Source organism: Bufo bufo, chromosome 4, assembly GCF_905171765.1.
Source record: "Bufo bufo chromosome 4, aBufBuf1.1, whole genome shotgun sequence".
Taxonomy (NCBI): Eukaryota; Metazoa; Chordata; class Amphibia; order Anura; family Bufonidae; genus Bufo; species Bufo bufo.
Window position 1 is genome coordinate 280936029 of NC_053392.1, and position 15207 is coordinate 280951235.

A 15207-nucleotide genomic window follows, 5' to 3' on the forward strand; every position below is an offset into this window, starting at 1 on the left:
TTTCGGAAAATTAGGCGACCCGGCTGAATCGAATTTTTGAGAAATTCGCTCATCTCTAGTCCTTACAATCCAGGCAAAAAAAATAATAATTGTCCTGTTTCTATGCATAAAATGCATTCAGAAAGCCTTCAGTTTTGTTACATTTTATGTTGTGGCCTTGTGCTAAAATAAAAAAAATCTATTTTTTTCCCCATCAATCTACACTCAATACCCCATAATGAGAAAATCAAATAAGTGGCATCACAACACATGTTTACATATACATACACCATATATATGCAACACACATACACATAAATACACCATATACATGGTACAAATACATAAATGCACTACACACACATACCACCAAACTAAGGAGCTAAACTATCAGCGGTGCGCGAAGCAATGGAAGTGAACATCTCCAGCTGCCCTGCCGCCGCCAGAGCACCAGATCGGGACTCAGCTGGTAACACGGTTCTCTGATCCAGTTGTAATTTTAACAACCGGATCTAGAGAACTGGAGGGAACTGGCTGAATCCAATGCTTGGACATAAGTATTCAGACTCTTTGCTATGATACTTGATATTAAGCTCTGTAAATTCTCTTGATCATCTTTAAGATGTTTCTGTAGTAGGGATGAGCAAACATCTTGAAAAAAACTATCAATTCTAGAGAAATCAAATACAGTATATTTGAAAAGTCTTCAGACCCTTTCACTTTTTACACATTTCTTGCTGCAGCCTTGTGCTAAAATACAATATTACATTTTGTTCTATCATTCTGCTCTCAATACCCCATAATGACAAAGTGTAACCAGAATTTTTGAAATCATTGCTAATTCCTTGAAAAGGAAAAACTAAAATATTGCATTGACATAAGTGTTCAGACCTTTACTCAGGACTTAGTTGAAGCAATGCTGGAAACAATTACATGAAGCCATGAGGTTTGCACACCTGGATTTGGGGATTTTCTGCCATTCTTCTCTGCTGATCCTTTCAAGCTTTGTCAGGATGGAAAGTTTGTCCCTAAGCTACTCCTGGTGTTATCTTGACTGTGTTCTTTTTGGAAGGTGAACCTTCTACCAAGACTGAGGACCAGAACACTCAGGACAAATTTTCATTAAGAATATCTCTGTACCTTATTCAGCTTTCCTTTCAACTCTGACCAGTCTCCCTGTCCCAGCTGCTGAAAAACACCATAATGCTTCACTGTAGGGATGATATTGGGCAGGGAATAAGCAGTATCTTGTTTCCTCCAGACATGATGTTTAGAATTGAGGCCAAAAAGTTTAATTTTGGTTTCATCAGACCAAAGAGTCTTTTTTTTTTTTCTCTCAAAGATTTCTTTAGTAGCCTTTTTGCAAACTCCATGTGTCTCTTATGAAAGAGAGGCTTCTTTATGGCCCTTCTGTCATAAAGCCCAGATTGGTGGTGTTGCAGTGATGGCTGGCCTCCTGGACATTTCTCCAACCTGCACTCAAGATCTCACTCAGAGTGACCATTGGGTTCTTAGTCATCTCTCTTACGAAGGACTCTCTCCCTGATTACTTAGTTTATTGGGATAGCCAAGAATAGCCCTGGTTGTTTCAAGCTTTGAATTATGGAGGCCATTATGCTCTTCGGAAAATTCAGTGCAACAGAATTAGTTTTTCTTGTTTTTTTGGTTTCTTGTCAATTGCGAGACCTTATATAGACAGGGCTGTGTCTTTCCAAAACATGTCCAATCAACTGAATTTACCACAGGTGGATTCCAATTAAGGTGATTGAGAGAAATGGGAGGCCTCCAGAAGTAAAGTTCAAGTGTCATAGCAAAGAGTCTGAATGCTTATGCCCATAATGTTAGGTTTTCCTTTTTATTAAGTTTAGCAAACATTATTCTGTTTTCACTTTCTCATTATGGGATGCAAGAAAAAGTACATGGTGCTGTTGGTCTGTTTTTGTGTATATTGGATTTGTTCCAAGGGTGCCCAGGAGGCCAATCCTTGACCCCTCCTTTTTTTTTTTTTTTTAACGGGGAAATCGTTAGTAGCTCTCTCTATCCCAGCAGTTACACGTGGTTTATTTTATTTTTAACTGTCCCCCATAACAGTTACCTCCACAAGCACCACCCCTTAACTATAACTAGGGTTGAGCGAACCCGAACTGCAAAGTTTGGGTTCGTACCGAACTTTGTGAGTTCGGGTACTTTTTCACTGAAGTTCTGGTTCGGTGTTTGGGTGATTTTGTTATTTTCCATTATAACATGGTTATAATGGAAAATAATAGCATTGTTAAGACAGAATGCTAAATAAAATGGCCATTGAGGGGTTAAAAATAATAAATAAAAAAAACACACCTCATACACTTGATCGTGCAGCTAGTATCCTCTTCTTTCTGCAGGACCTGCAAAAGAACTACGCGGTGACGTCATCGCAGGTCCTTTTGCAGGTCCTGCAGAAAGAAGAGGATACCGGCTGCATGATCAAGTGGATGAGGTGAGTTTTTTTTTTTTGTTTTTTTTTAACCCCTCAATGGCCATTTTATTTATCATTCTGTCTTAAGAATGCTATTATTTTCTATTATAACCATGTTATAATGGAAAATAAAGTGACGTTTGGGTCCCCATTGACTTTAATAGGGTCCGGGTTCGGAGTCAAGTTCGGGTCTCGAACCCAATCTTTGACCTGAAAGTCGGCCAAACCCAGCGAACCCGAACTTCCACTGGTTCGCTCATTCCTAACTATGACCTGTATAGCACCCCTCTCCCTTAACTATGACCTCCACAGCACCCCGCCCCCTTCACTGTGACCTTCATAGCGCACTACCTCCTTAACTCTGATTTAAACAGCACTCTATCCCTTAATTGTGACCTCCACAGCACCTGGCCCCCACAGTGAACTATAATAGTGAAGGAAATGGCTGAGTTGTTATAGAAAACTGGTGTAAAACTGTAGACTGAAGGACCTGCAAGCTTCTATTGGCTATTAAGGGTCATGTGACTATGTATATGTCAGGATAGAAGTGAAGGACCTGCGAACTTCTGTATGCTACGGGTGATGTGATGGTGCCATATTTGCATTTTTTGGGAATATCTCAAGAACGGTACATCCTATAGAGTTGAAACATTTTATAAAAAAGCTTACCAGACACCCAATGTACCTACAGTATGTGTCAAATTAGATGTTCAACAGTTCAGGCGTTTGGATGCCCATTGAGGACAGATGGACAGACAGACATTGATTTTTATAATATAGATGGAGTGCAGATTGATGGGTGAAAGCTTGATAAAGGTAACAACATAAAAATGAAAGGGTCTGAAGGCTTATTGAATGCACTGCATGGCATGCTCCAATTAGACAAAAAATTATAGATGATACTGTGAGGTCTCCTAGGACCTTTTTGCTTTGAAATATTTGCTCTCCCTCCCCCCCCCCTCCCTTAACTCAATGACAGCATTAGGGTACTTTCACACTAGCGTTTTTCTTTTCCGGCATAGAGTTCCGTCCTAGGGGTTCTATACCGGAAAATAACTGATCAGTTTTATCCTAATGCATTCTGAATGGAGATCCGTCTTCAGTTCAGTCTTTTTGACTGTTCAGGACGGAGATAATACCGCAGCATGCTACGGTTTTATCTCCGGCCCAAAAAACTGAACACTTGCCGGAATGCTGGATCCGGCATTTTTTTCTATAGGAACGTATTAGTGCCGGATCCGTCATTTAAAATACCGCAATGCCGGATCCGTTCTTCCGGTCTGTGCATGCGCAGACCGGTAAAAATTTGAATAAGAATAGAAACTGATCTGTTCTTGCAATGCATTTGTGAGACGGATCTGCATCCAGATCCATCTACAAATGCTGTCCGGTTGCATGCAGATTGCCGGACACTGCAGGCAGTTCCAACGACAGAACTGCTTGCCGGATCACTCTGCCGCAAGTGTGAAAGTAGTCTTAGCAAATAATGTGAGTGACACTGACCTAGATATCTATAGTTAAATGCATGGTGGATGGTGTTAACAAACAGCATTTTTAGAGGACAGGCCGATTTTCTGTTTTTGTTTTTACTCCCTTCCTTTCCAGAGCCTAACTTTTTATTTTCTGTTCACATAGCTGTATGAGAGCTTGTTTTTTCCGGGACAAGTTGTACTTTCTAATGGCAACGTTTAATATTGCATGCAATGTAGTATAGTGAAGGTGGAAAAAAATATTCCAAATAAGGTGGAATTGGAAAAAAAAAATGCAATTCCACCACAGTTTTACGGGTTCTGCTTTTATGGCCGGTTTAACTGATCTGTGCGATTCATTCTCTGTGTCAGTAAGATTACAACACTACCACATTTATATAGTTTTTCTTGTGTTTTAATACTGAAAAAAATAAAAACTTTGGAATGTATTTATTTTCATATAATGACCCCGATAACTTTTTTTTATAGTTATATCTACAGAGCTGTTTTTTATCAGTACTTTTTCAGCACTTTTTATACAATGTTCTTTGGAAAGTGGCAAATCAGCCATTTTGATTTTTTTTCTCCCATTATGGTGTTCACCTTACGGAATAAATCTGTCTATATTTTAATAGTTTGGGCATTTTGGGACATTGTGATGCCTATATTTTTTTTTTCTTATTGTTTATTTTAATTATAGGCAAAAGGCGTGATCTAAATATTTATTTATTAATTTTTTTAGATATTTATTAACTTTTTATTTTTATTTTTATTTTTTTTATTTTTTTTTTTTGGAACAAGATTGTATTTATTAAAGCTTCACACAGTCTGGGTTTAACCGCTGGTCTGCTTGGCTGCCAATCTTTTATCTCTCTCCTCAGCAATGGTTAGACGAATACCCTTTCCACGTGGCAATGAAATCCAGGGTTTGTTACCTTTGCCAATGACGAAAATATTGGACAGCCTGGTGGCAAAGCTGTTCCCATTAGCATCCTTGACATGAACAACATCAAAGGAACCTGGATGCCTCTCCCTGTTGGTGATGACACCTATTCGGCCCAAGTTAGCACCTCCAGTTACCATGCAGAGGTTACCAGTATCAAACTTGATAAAGTCTGTAATCTTGCCAGTTTCCAGGTCAATCTGAACAGTGTCATTGACCTTGATGAGGGGGTCAGGATAACGGATTGTGCGGGCATCATGGGTTACCAAGTGAGGGATTCCTTTTGTACCCACCCAGGTCTTCCTCACCTTGCAAAGCTTGTACTTTGCCTCTTCAGCTGTGATTCTGTGCACCGCAAATCTCCCTTTGGTGTCATATACCAGACGGAAGTGTTCACCAGTCTTGTCAATGCTGATGACATCCATGAATCCAGCAGGGTATGTAATGTCTGTGCGGACCTTGCCATCAATCTTAATGAAGCGCTGCATACAAATCTTCTTCACTTCATCTCCGGTCAGAGCATACTTCAGCCTGTTTCTCAGGAAGATGATGAGAGGCAAACACTCCCTAAGCTTGTGAGGACCAGTGGATGGACGTGGTGCAAAGACACCAGTCAGCTTATCCAGCATCCAGTGCTTGGGAGCTGCAACGCGCTTCAAATGCTTCTTGGGTCCACGAGCCATGGCTGAGTCGGCAATGGAAAAAAGCTTAACTTTTTATTTTTTTTACCTTTTTTTTTTAAGGCACCTTTAAAGGGACAATGACAGGCCCAAAAAGCATATTTAGGTATATATATGACAGTACAGGTCTTATAAAGTGTATTAGAATCATCTAAGTATACCCCCTGTCCACCTTATATATACAGTAAAATGAAGTTTTATAACCTGCTTGAATCGTGTTCAATCTGCCCAAGTGGCGGCGTTTCATCTCAACTTGCGCCCAGCCAGCCTCGCCTCAACTGCCGTTTGAAGCGCCGCCCAGCTCATCAATATTCACTTCGCTGGGCGGCTACTAGTGACCCGACACAAGATCCGGCGCATGCCCAATACAATCCTATGGGCATCGGCCTCCGGCTCATCTTCAGCACATGCGCCCGGCACCCTCACTGGCCGGGATCGCATTGCGCCTGCGCACAGTCTGATTCTCAGAGGCCGATGCAGCCTCTGCTTTATGCGCATGCGTCGGGCACAGTTCATAGCAGCGCTTCAGAGCGCTGCTCTGTTACATCTCAAAAGGGGTTAATTAGTGCGCAGGCGCGATACGATTAGTGCGGATTAGTGCGCCGCCCAGCGAAGTGAATATTGATGAGCTGGGCGGCGCTTCAAACGGCAGTTGGGGGCGAGGCTGGCTGGGCACAAGTTGAGATGAAACGCCGCCCCTTGGGCAGATTGAACACGATTCAAGCAGGTTATAAAACTTCATTTTACTGTATTTATAAGGTGGACAGGGGGGATACTTAGATGATTCTAATACACTTTATAAGACCTGTACTGTCATATATATACCTAAATATGCTTTTTGGGCCTGTCAGTGTCCCTTTAAGGCATCATTAGATTGCTTCTACAGTACATTGCATTGAATTGCTAATGCAATACTTTGCAGATTTGCTTTGGTATTATGGAGCCCTGCCACCTGCAGGGCTCCATAGAATATACAGCACTTAAAGCCTTGGTTTCTTCAGAGAGACCAGAGCTTTTAGAGACAACCAATAGCTACGCTGATCACCGTGCAGGGAGGCCGTTCAGGACCACAGCACTCAGATGCTATGATCACATTTGACCATGACGTCTGTGGGGATAAATGTCTACTTTTGGCATTATCGCCGATTGCAGACATTAGCCCCAGGTGTCTGCCACATAAAACAGTAGCAACCAGTCTGTTTATTTACTGTTGGTGGTCTATAGCAGGAATGGCCAACCTGAGGCTCTCCAGCTGTTGCAAAACTACAACTCCCAGCATGCCCAGACTGCCTACAGCAGGGCATGGTGGGAGTTGTAAAACTACAACAGCTGGAAAGCCGCAGGTTGGCCATGCCTGGTCTATAGCATTGCCCTAGGCTGTTTTGGAGGCAGGTACTATGCTAGTTTGCATAGTAGCCACCTCCAAAACAGCCTAGGTCAACGCTATAGACCGCCTATTTGTGATGTCACCGGGATCACTACTAGGCGGAAGTCTCCACTTAGCATAGTGATGTGAAGCCTGGTAGGTCACCAGCAGGAATCAAACAGACATTGTGATGCAGCGAAAGGCAAGGAGGAGCATCAGAGAGGGTCGGCGTCTCTACACAACTGCGGCGGATCCACCACCAGTGCAATGCTTTATTAAGACCGGCATCTAAAACACTGGCCTTAATAAATGTTCCCCATCGATGGTTGACAATCGAGCGGAGGAGGAGGAGTCTGAGCTGGAAAAGCAGTAACAGTGATGATGACAAGAGCACAGTACTGCATGAAAATGATGACAAGAGCACAGTACTGCATGAAAATGCGGCCTGGCTGCCACAAAGCAGACTGGGAGAAGAACAGCACACTTGTACCTCTAACTGGGGCCAGTTCTATTTTCCGACTGGATTAGTTGATGCCACTTCATGTGCTTCAACATAAAATATTAAAGGATCGTGAGACATGCCAAATGCATTGTAAACATACTTTTTATTATAATATGAAGTTATTCAATTTAATAATATACTGTTTCAATATTTTTAAGACCTTTGTTTTTTGTTAGAGCAGGAAGTTCTGTAGAAAATACTGACCACTATTGATGACCATGGATAATTGTATCTACCACATTTATATTCTAACCAGTTCAGGCTTCAGAACACAGAGAAGCGAGATCTTGGAGGCAGGGGCGGACTGAGAACTTAAAGTGGCCCTGGAAAAATACTAAAAGTGGCCCCATTTTGTAGTCGGGTCCAAATTGATGGAAGACTGGGCCAACACAAATAGAAGGGACCAGCAATACCATATTGTGGCACATTATACCACCCCAACAGAGCCAAATACCACAGTCCATCACAAAATACTGCCGGCAGCACAAAATACATCCCCAAAAAATTCCACTGGACAGCCATGAGGAGGGCTCATTCAGCCCCCTGGGCATCGGCCCACCGGGAAATTTGGCCAATCTGCCCCTGCTTGGAGGTAACTGCAAAGCAGTGGGAGAAAGATGCAGTATATTATTACTAGATTATAGATAGGTGGTTTTGCAAGTGGAATTTGACTTGAAGATGTTGAAAATTTAAACTACTGGTTAGGTGAAGTGAGGATAATCCAGTATGAGTACATATAAGGAATTGGTTACCTTGTTAATTATTCAGAAGAACTCTTTATATATTTTTGTAAGGATTTCATCTGATCTATTTTTAATCATCATTGATGTCTACAATGTAAGTATAAAATTCCTTTCTATGTTGGCATTAAAAAGCCATTTTTGTAGCTCTCAAGATTCATTTTAAATGAGATGCTCAATAAAACCTTTTTAATAGTTATCCTGAACTTTATAATAAGATGATATGGGAATAAAAAAAAGGGTAGATGAGTTTCCTTGCTGCATTTTTAAAACCTAATTAATACATGCCAATTCAGCTTCTCACAGACATGGTCATGATATTTAGTCTAAAAAGAAAAGAAAAAAAACGCACATATGTATCTTCTATATTACAGTCCCAGCCAGAGTGTGCCCCTTCAAACAAAATGCCCCCTATTGCCAACCACAGTCTCTTTTACTGTAGTTACCCTTTGGTTAAATGCCTCTTCGATATTCCTCTGGTGCTGTCCTCCTTAGCTTATTAAAGTGAGTGGGACTTCCTTCTAAGCGATAACAATGCTATTTCTAGTAGAGACAATGGGAACCCTAAGGCCCCTTTCACACGGGCGAGTATTCCGCGCGGATGCGATGCGTGAGTTGAACGCATTGCTCCCGCACTGAATACCAACCCATTCATTTCTATGGGGCTGTTCACATGAGCGGTGATTTTCACGCATCACTTGTGCGTTGCGTGAAAATCGCAGCATGCTCTATATTCTGCGTTTTTCACGCAACGCAGGCCCCATAGAAGTGAATGGGGTTGCGTGAAAATCGCAAGCATCCGCAAGCAAGTGCGGATGCGGTGCGATTTTCACGCATGGTTGCTAGGTGACAGTCTATTCACTGTATTATTTTCCCTTATAACATGGTTATAAGGGAAAATAAAAGCATTCTGAATACAGAATGCATAGTACAATAGCGCTGGAGGGGTTAAAAAAAGAAATAAAAATTAACTCACCTTCTCCTCTTGTTCGCGTAGTTCCCGGTCTCTTCTTTAATGATGAACTACCTGCTAGGACCTGTGGTGACGTCAGATCACATGCTCCAATCACATGGTCCATCACCACGGTGATGGACCATGTGATTGGAGCATGTGATCTGACGTCACCAAAGGTCCTTTAGCCCACAGCTCATCATTAAAGAAGTAAAGAAGAGACCGGGAACTACGCGAACAAGAGGAGAAGGTGAGTTAATTTTTTTATTTTTTTTTAACTCTCAATTGATCACCTACTAAGCATTCTGTATTCAGAATGCTATTATTTTCCCTTATAACCATGTTATAAGGGAAAATAATAACATCTACACAACACCTAACCCAAGCCCAAACTTCTGTGAAGAAGTTCGGGTTTGGGTATCAAACATGCGTTATTTTTCTCACGCGAGTGCAAAACGCATTACAATGTTTTGCACTCGTGCGGAAAAATCGCGGGTGTTCCCGCAACGCACCCGCACATTTTCCCACAACGCCAGTGTGAAAGAGGCCTAAAGCCTATATTACAACTGACGATTTTTTGGCAGATGATCACTAACGAGCATCTTGGAGTGTAATACTGCCACTGACTGCCCAATGAACGAGCAAATGCTGATTTATTGGGCAATCCAAGTATTTTGACAGGTGGCAAAAAATGATTGCATGCAGCAGATCATGGTGTCTAATAACGATTTGCTGCCAGCAAACCCCTATACAGCATGGGGACAATCGATGGCATAGCCATTGCTCCTCCCCATGCTGCGGAGGAGATCGCTGCATGTAATAGCAGCAGTCTCCTCTGCTAGCAAGCAGGCGATTGCCAGGAGGGAACGCTTCCCTCCCAGCAATTGTCTGCCACATTAGGCTGTGTAATACAGCCTTAAGTATCGCCTCTTAACTCTATAATCAGGATGTTCTGATATCAGAATGTATATATTCTTCCAACAGCTTTCAGTTAATTATGTTCAAGTTATTTAACTGTCAGTCTTATAGATGAAATTGCTGGAAAGATATACACCTAAAAAGTTGGCAAAAGTCTCAAGCAGTAAGTATAATATCAAGTTTACTGGTAATTTCTCCTAGCTTTCTTCACCCTACTTCCACTTTAACTGAACCATCTTTCCTATCTTGAAGCTAAGAACCATCTTTCCTCTCTACAAAAGGTTCTCACATTGGTGTCCATAACATTGTACTGTTCAGAGACCCCCAACATTCAAACAATTACTTAGGAACACCATAGCTGCCTCACAATGTCTTCCCTTAGATAGATATTTCCAAGATTACATACTTGCATAAGAAAGGTAAAAGACAAAATACGTTTAAAAAGGCTTACAAAACAAATTACCGTATTTTTCCTAAGACATTTATGGCTTATCTAAAGGACCTTCAGCTTTGATAACGCCTCAGAAATGGAAAGGTGAATCAATCTCTCCATGAAAGTGTACAGGAGTTACAGAAACAGCCAAGCAAGATGTTTGGAATGCCCACCTTTCAGACATTTATAGAATTCACAGGAAGAAAGTGGGGGCCTTAAAAGGTCACTAACTTTTCAAAAAAATCTTTGGATATGTCATAGAGACATAGCAAAAGTTTACATTAGATCTCAGAGCACAGACCCCCCACTGATCACCACAATGAGGGGAGAGAAACTCGCACATATTGCACTCTCTCTCTCCTCACTGCTGGGGACGGAATCGAGATAGGACCTAGTATTCTATGGAGCCCAGTTCATGCAGTGAGGACAGAGAGCGTTACATGTGTGTGCTTCTCTCCACTCATTCTAGGGATCAGTAAGGGTCTCAGCACTCACCACCGATCTAAGCTTTTAATATGTCTCTATCACATATCAAACGTTGTTTGAAAGATTAGCACCCCCTAAAAACCATGAAAGATATTGAAAACTACCAGAGCACAAACCCACAATCACAGCCTAATTCTACCTACTAACAAGTCAAACAAATGGGTCCCATTTTGTCTATTCACTGTGAATGGGAGGAAACACGGTTATAAAGAACCTTAAAACATTTTTAACCCCTTAAGGACATACGCCGTATATATGTACGGCGGAAGTCTGTTCCCTAAACATAGCGCAAGCTTGCGCGTCCTGCAGGCGCCAAAGCCGCCGGGTTTCTGCTATTTTAAATAGCAGAGACCCACTGCACATGTATGCGATCATCCATAAGGCTGATCGCATACATTTTCCCCTTCAGATGCCGTGGTCAAATGTGACCACGGTATCTGACCACAGTCGCACGCTTCCGCTCCGGCAACAGCGTTCACAGACTGAGATCGGAGAACCTGTTACATTGCTGCAATAGCCCGAAGCCTGCTTGAGGCTTCGGTCACTATTTCAGGAATATACCAATAGAGCCCACTAGATGGCAGCATTGTATTGTTATATTCCAAATGAAGTGTGCAATGATGGCTATTTAGTAGTGTTGATCGAGCACCAAAGTGCTTGGGTGCTCTGGTGCTCGAGTAGAACACTTTGGGATGTTCAGGTGCTTTACAGAGCACCCAAGCACAATGGAAATCAATGGGAGAACCAGAGCATAAAACCAGGCACCCCCTGCTCTGAGGGGTGTCACAGGAAAAGGTCAGAAATTGATGGAAACAGCACTAAAATGTTTCGGAAAGAGCATGGGGAGGATGTCTGGATGCATCTTGGACTCCTGGGTCGCTGCTGGGAACGATGTTGTCCGAGTAGTACGCCACTTTTACAGACTGACAATAATACACACAAAACCGAAGATAAAATAGATTTCAGAGAAAAAATTGTCGGGAAGCATTATTTCCTGTATATTTACTTGTATATAAAATGCAAGTGCTACCAAAAATTACAAGGAAGAGGCACTCCGATACTACCTGTATATCACATAAAGGAGGGCCTCATTCACATTGTGGTACAATTGTTCAGGTAGTTGGACTCCTACACTCATAAAGCCTATGCACTAAGTGAAAGGGCTGCCAAAAATTACAAGGAACCGACACTCCAATACACCCTTTATTACACATAAAGGAGAGCATCACACACATCCTTGAAAAATTATGATTGATGGCCTGCTGGTGACCCTCAAAAACATTAGGAGCAAGGTCCTGCTGCTGATCTGACCATCTAAAACATTAGGGGCAAGGGCCTGCTACTGAGCTGACCCTCTAAAACATTAGGGGCGAGGTCCTGCTGCTGACCTGACCCTCTAAAACATTAGAAGCGAGGGTAGCGTAATAAGCTTGTTGATATGATGGAGGACGAGAAAAAGAAGATTAAACCATATACCCTTTTTTTGTGGTGGAAGCGGTGCATAGGAATACAGTGTATTCAATACACCATAAAAGCCACATTTAAAGTGCCTTTATGTTCAGCCGCTTTCCTCTGGTTGAGGATAAGAGTCAACCTGTCAGCATTTTCAGTTGACAGGCGGATGCGCTTATCAGTTTTTATGCCCCCAGCAGCATTAAATACCCGCTCTGACAAAATGCTGGCTGCAGGGCAGGCCAACATCTCCAAGGCGTAGAGTTTGCAACACGTGTCCAGCTTGGACACCCAATAGTTGTAAGGCACAGAGGGATCACTGAGGATGCTGACACGGTCTGCTACATACTCCATCATCATCTTCCAAAACTTTTCCCACCTTGTGACACTAGGCTGCGCATCAGGGTGAGGGTGCTAGTGGGGTGTCATGAAACTGTCCCAGGCCTTGGAGAGTGTTGCCCTTCCTCTGTTGGAACTGCTGTGTGTTCCCCTCGTCTCCCCTCCTTGGTTGCCCAAGGAACCATGTACTCGGCCGCCAGTGTTGTCAGCTGGAAATTTTTGGAGCAATTTATCCACAAGGACCTTCTGGAATTGCACCATTTTGCTAGTCCTCTCCACCACAGGAATGAGAGATGAGAAGTTCTCTTTGTAGTGGGGGTCGAGAAGGGTGAACAACCAGTAATCGATGTTGGCCAAAATGCGTATAACGCAAGGGTCACGGGAAAGGCAGCATAACATAAAGTCAGCCATGTGTGCCAGAGTCCCAACAGACAAGACATGGCTGTCCTCATCAGTAGGATGACTCTCAATCTCCTCACCCTCTTCCTTCCCTTCAGCCCATCCATGGAATAAACCTGCTATGGGTACTACCCTCTGTAGTGGACGCAACCGTCTCCTGCTCCTCATCATCATCCAATTTGCACTGAGAAGACGAACGGAGGGTGGTCTGGCTATCACCCTGTGTACTGTCTTCCCCCATTTCTACCTCTTCCCCATGCAAAGCGTCCGCCTTCATTGTGAGCAGCGAGCGTTTCAGTAGACACAGAAGTGGGGATGGTTACGATGATAATAACGGCATCGCCGCTTACCATCTGTGTTGATTCCTCATAGTTGCGTAAAACCTCACAGAGGTCAGACATCCATGCCCACTCGTCGCTTGTGAAGAGTGGAAGCTGACTGGAAAGGCGACAACCATGTTGCAGCTGGTATTCCACTACTGCCTTCTGCTGCTCACAAAGCCTGGCCAACATGTGGAACGTGGAGCTGCAGCATTGCCAGACTGGCGGCAGCTGTAGAAGACTTTCGGAAATAGGCACACACGCAGCGCACCTTCACCAGTAGCTCAGGCAAATTGGGGTAGGTTATGAGAAACCGCTGAACCACTAAGTTGAACACGTGGGCTAGCCATGGTATGTGTGTGAGTTTGCCGAGATTTAAAGCCTCCACCAAGTTACGGCCATTATCAGACAACCATGCCTGGTTGTAGGTTGAGTGGTGAGAGCCACAGCTCAGTCTGGTCCCTTATACCCTGCCACAGCTCTGCGGCGGTGTGCTGTTTGTCACCTAAGAAAATTAGTTTCAGCACAACCTGTTGCCGCTTCCCTACTGCAGTGCTACACTGCTTCCAGCTTCTGACTGATGGCTGACTGGTGCTTCAAGATGAGAATTCAGAGGTGGAAGTGGAGGAGGAAAAGGGGTGGTTGCAGCCACTAATGTAGGTGGTGGCAGAAATCCTGATGGAAGTAGGGCCCACAATCCTTGGTGTCGTTAGCATCCAAGGGTACGACTCGCTTCCGGCCTCCACAACGTTCACCCAATGTGTCATCAGGGATATGTAGCGTCCCTGGCCGAAAGCACTTGTTCATGTGTCAGTCGTTATGTGGACCTTCCCAATAACTGCGTTGGTCGGGGCACAGGTAATGTTACAGGACACATGCTGGTGTAAGGCGGGGACGGCACACCGGGAAAAATAGTGGCGGCTGGGGACTGAATAACAAGGGACGGCTACCGCCATCAGGCTGCGGAAAGCCTCAGTGTGCACAAGCCTAAATGGCAACATTTCCAGGGCCAGCAATTTGGAAAGGTGTATAATAAGTGCTATGGCCTGTGGGTGAATGGCTGTGTATTTGCGCTTTTGTTCAAAGGCCTGGGGTATGCACATCTGTACGCTGCGCTGGGACACAGAAGTGGATGTGCTAGATGATGGTGCTTGCGAAGGTCCAGGTGCAGGACAAGAGGCATCTTGGACAGGGGATTGGCAAGCACGTAACACAGGGGAAGAGGAGGCAGTGGTGAGACCCGCAGACACTGATTGTGGACCCAGGCGTTCGGCCCACCTATTAGGGTGCTTTGATGCCATGTGGCCGATCATGCTGGTAGTGGTGAGGTTGCAAGTGTTCATGCCCATGCTCATTTTGGTACGGCACAGGTTGCAAATAAAAATTATTTGATCGTCCACACTTTCCTCAAAAAAGTGCCAAACTGCGGAACACCTAACACTTGGCAAGGGAGATTGCCGCAAGGGGGTACTCCGGGGAACAGTTGTGGGCCAGTTTGGTGTAGCCCGCCTTCTACCTTTTGCCACCCCACTGCCTCTTCCAGCCTGTTGCAGTGCTGCGGATCCCTCCACCCCCTACTGTACTGCTGTCCTTGCTCGGCTTGCCACCTTCCCAGGTTGGGTCAGTGATTTCATCGTCCACCACCTCCTCTTCCACTTCCTCACTCTGGTCATCCTCCTGACTTGTTGACTTAACAAGAACCTCACTTATTGACAACTGTGTCTCATCCTCATCATCAACCTCTTGAGACACTAATTGCGGTTGATTGGCAACG

At 43.8% G+C, this 15207-nt stretch overlaps 2 protein-coding genes across 2 annotated transcripts in view; both read right to left on the reverse strand.

Moving 5' to 3' along the window:
• B3GAT2 (beta-1,3-glucuronyltransferase 2) overlaps positions 1 to 15207 on the reverse strand; it is a 304820-nt gene that overhangs the window by 18087 nt on the left and 271526 nt on the right. The gene's annotated exons all lie outside the window — the stretch shown is intronic.
• On the reverse strand, positions 4685 to 5551 carry LOC120998116 (40S ribosomal protein S4). The gene has a single exon (XM_040428640.1). The coding sequence runs from the start codon at positions 5527 to 5529 to the stop codon at positions 4738 to 4740; it is 792 nt and encodes a 263-aa protein (XP_040284574.1). The 5' UTR covers positions 5530 to 5551; the 3' UTR covers positions 4685 to 4737.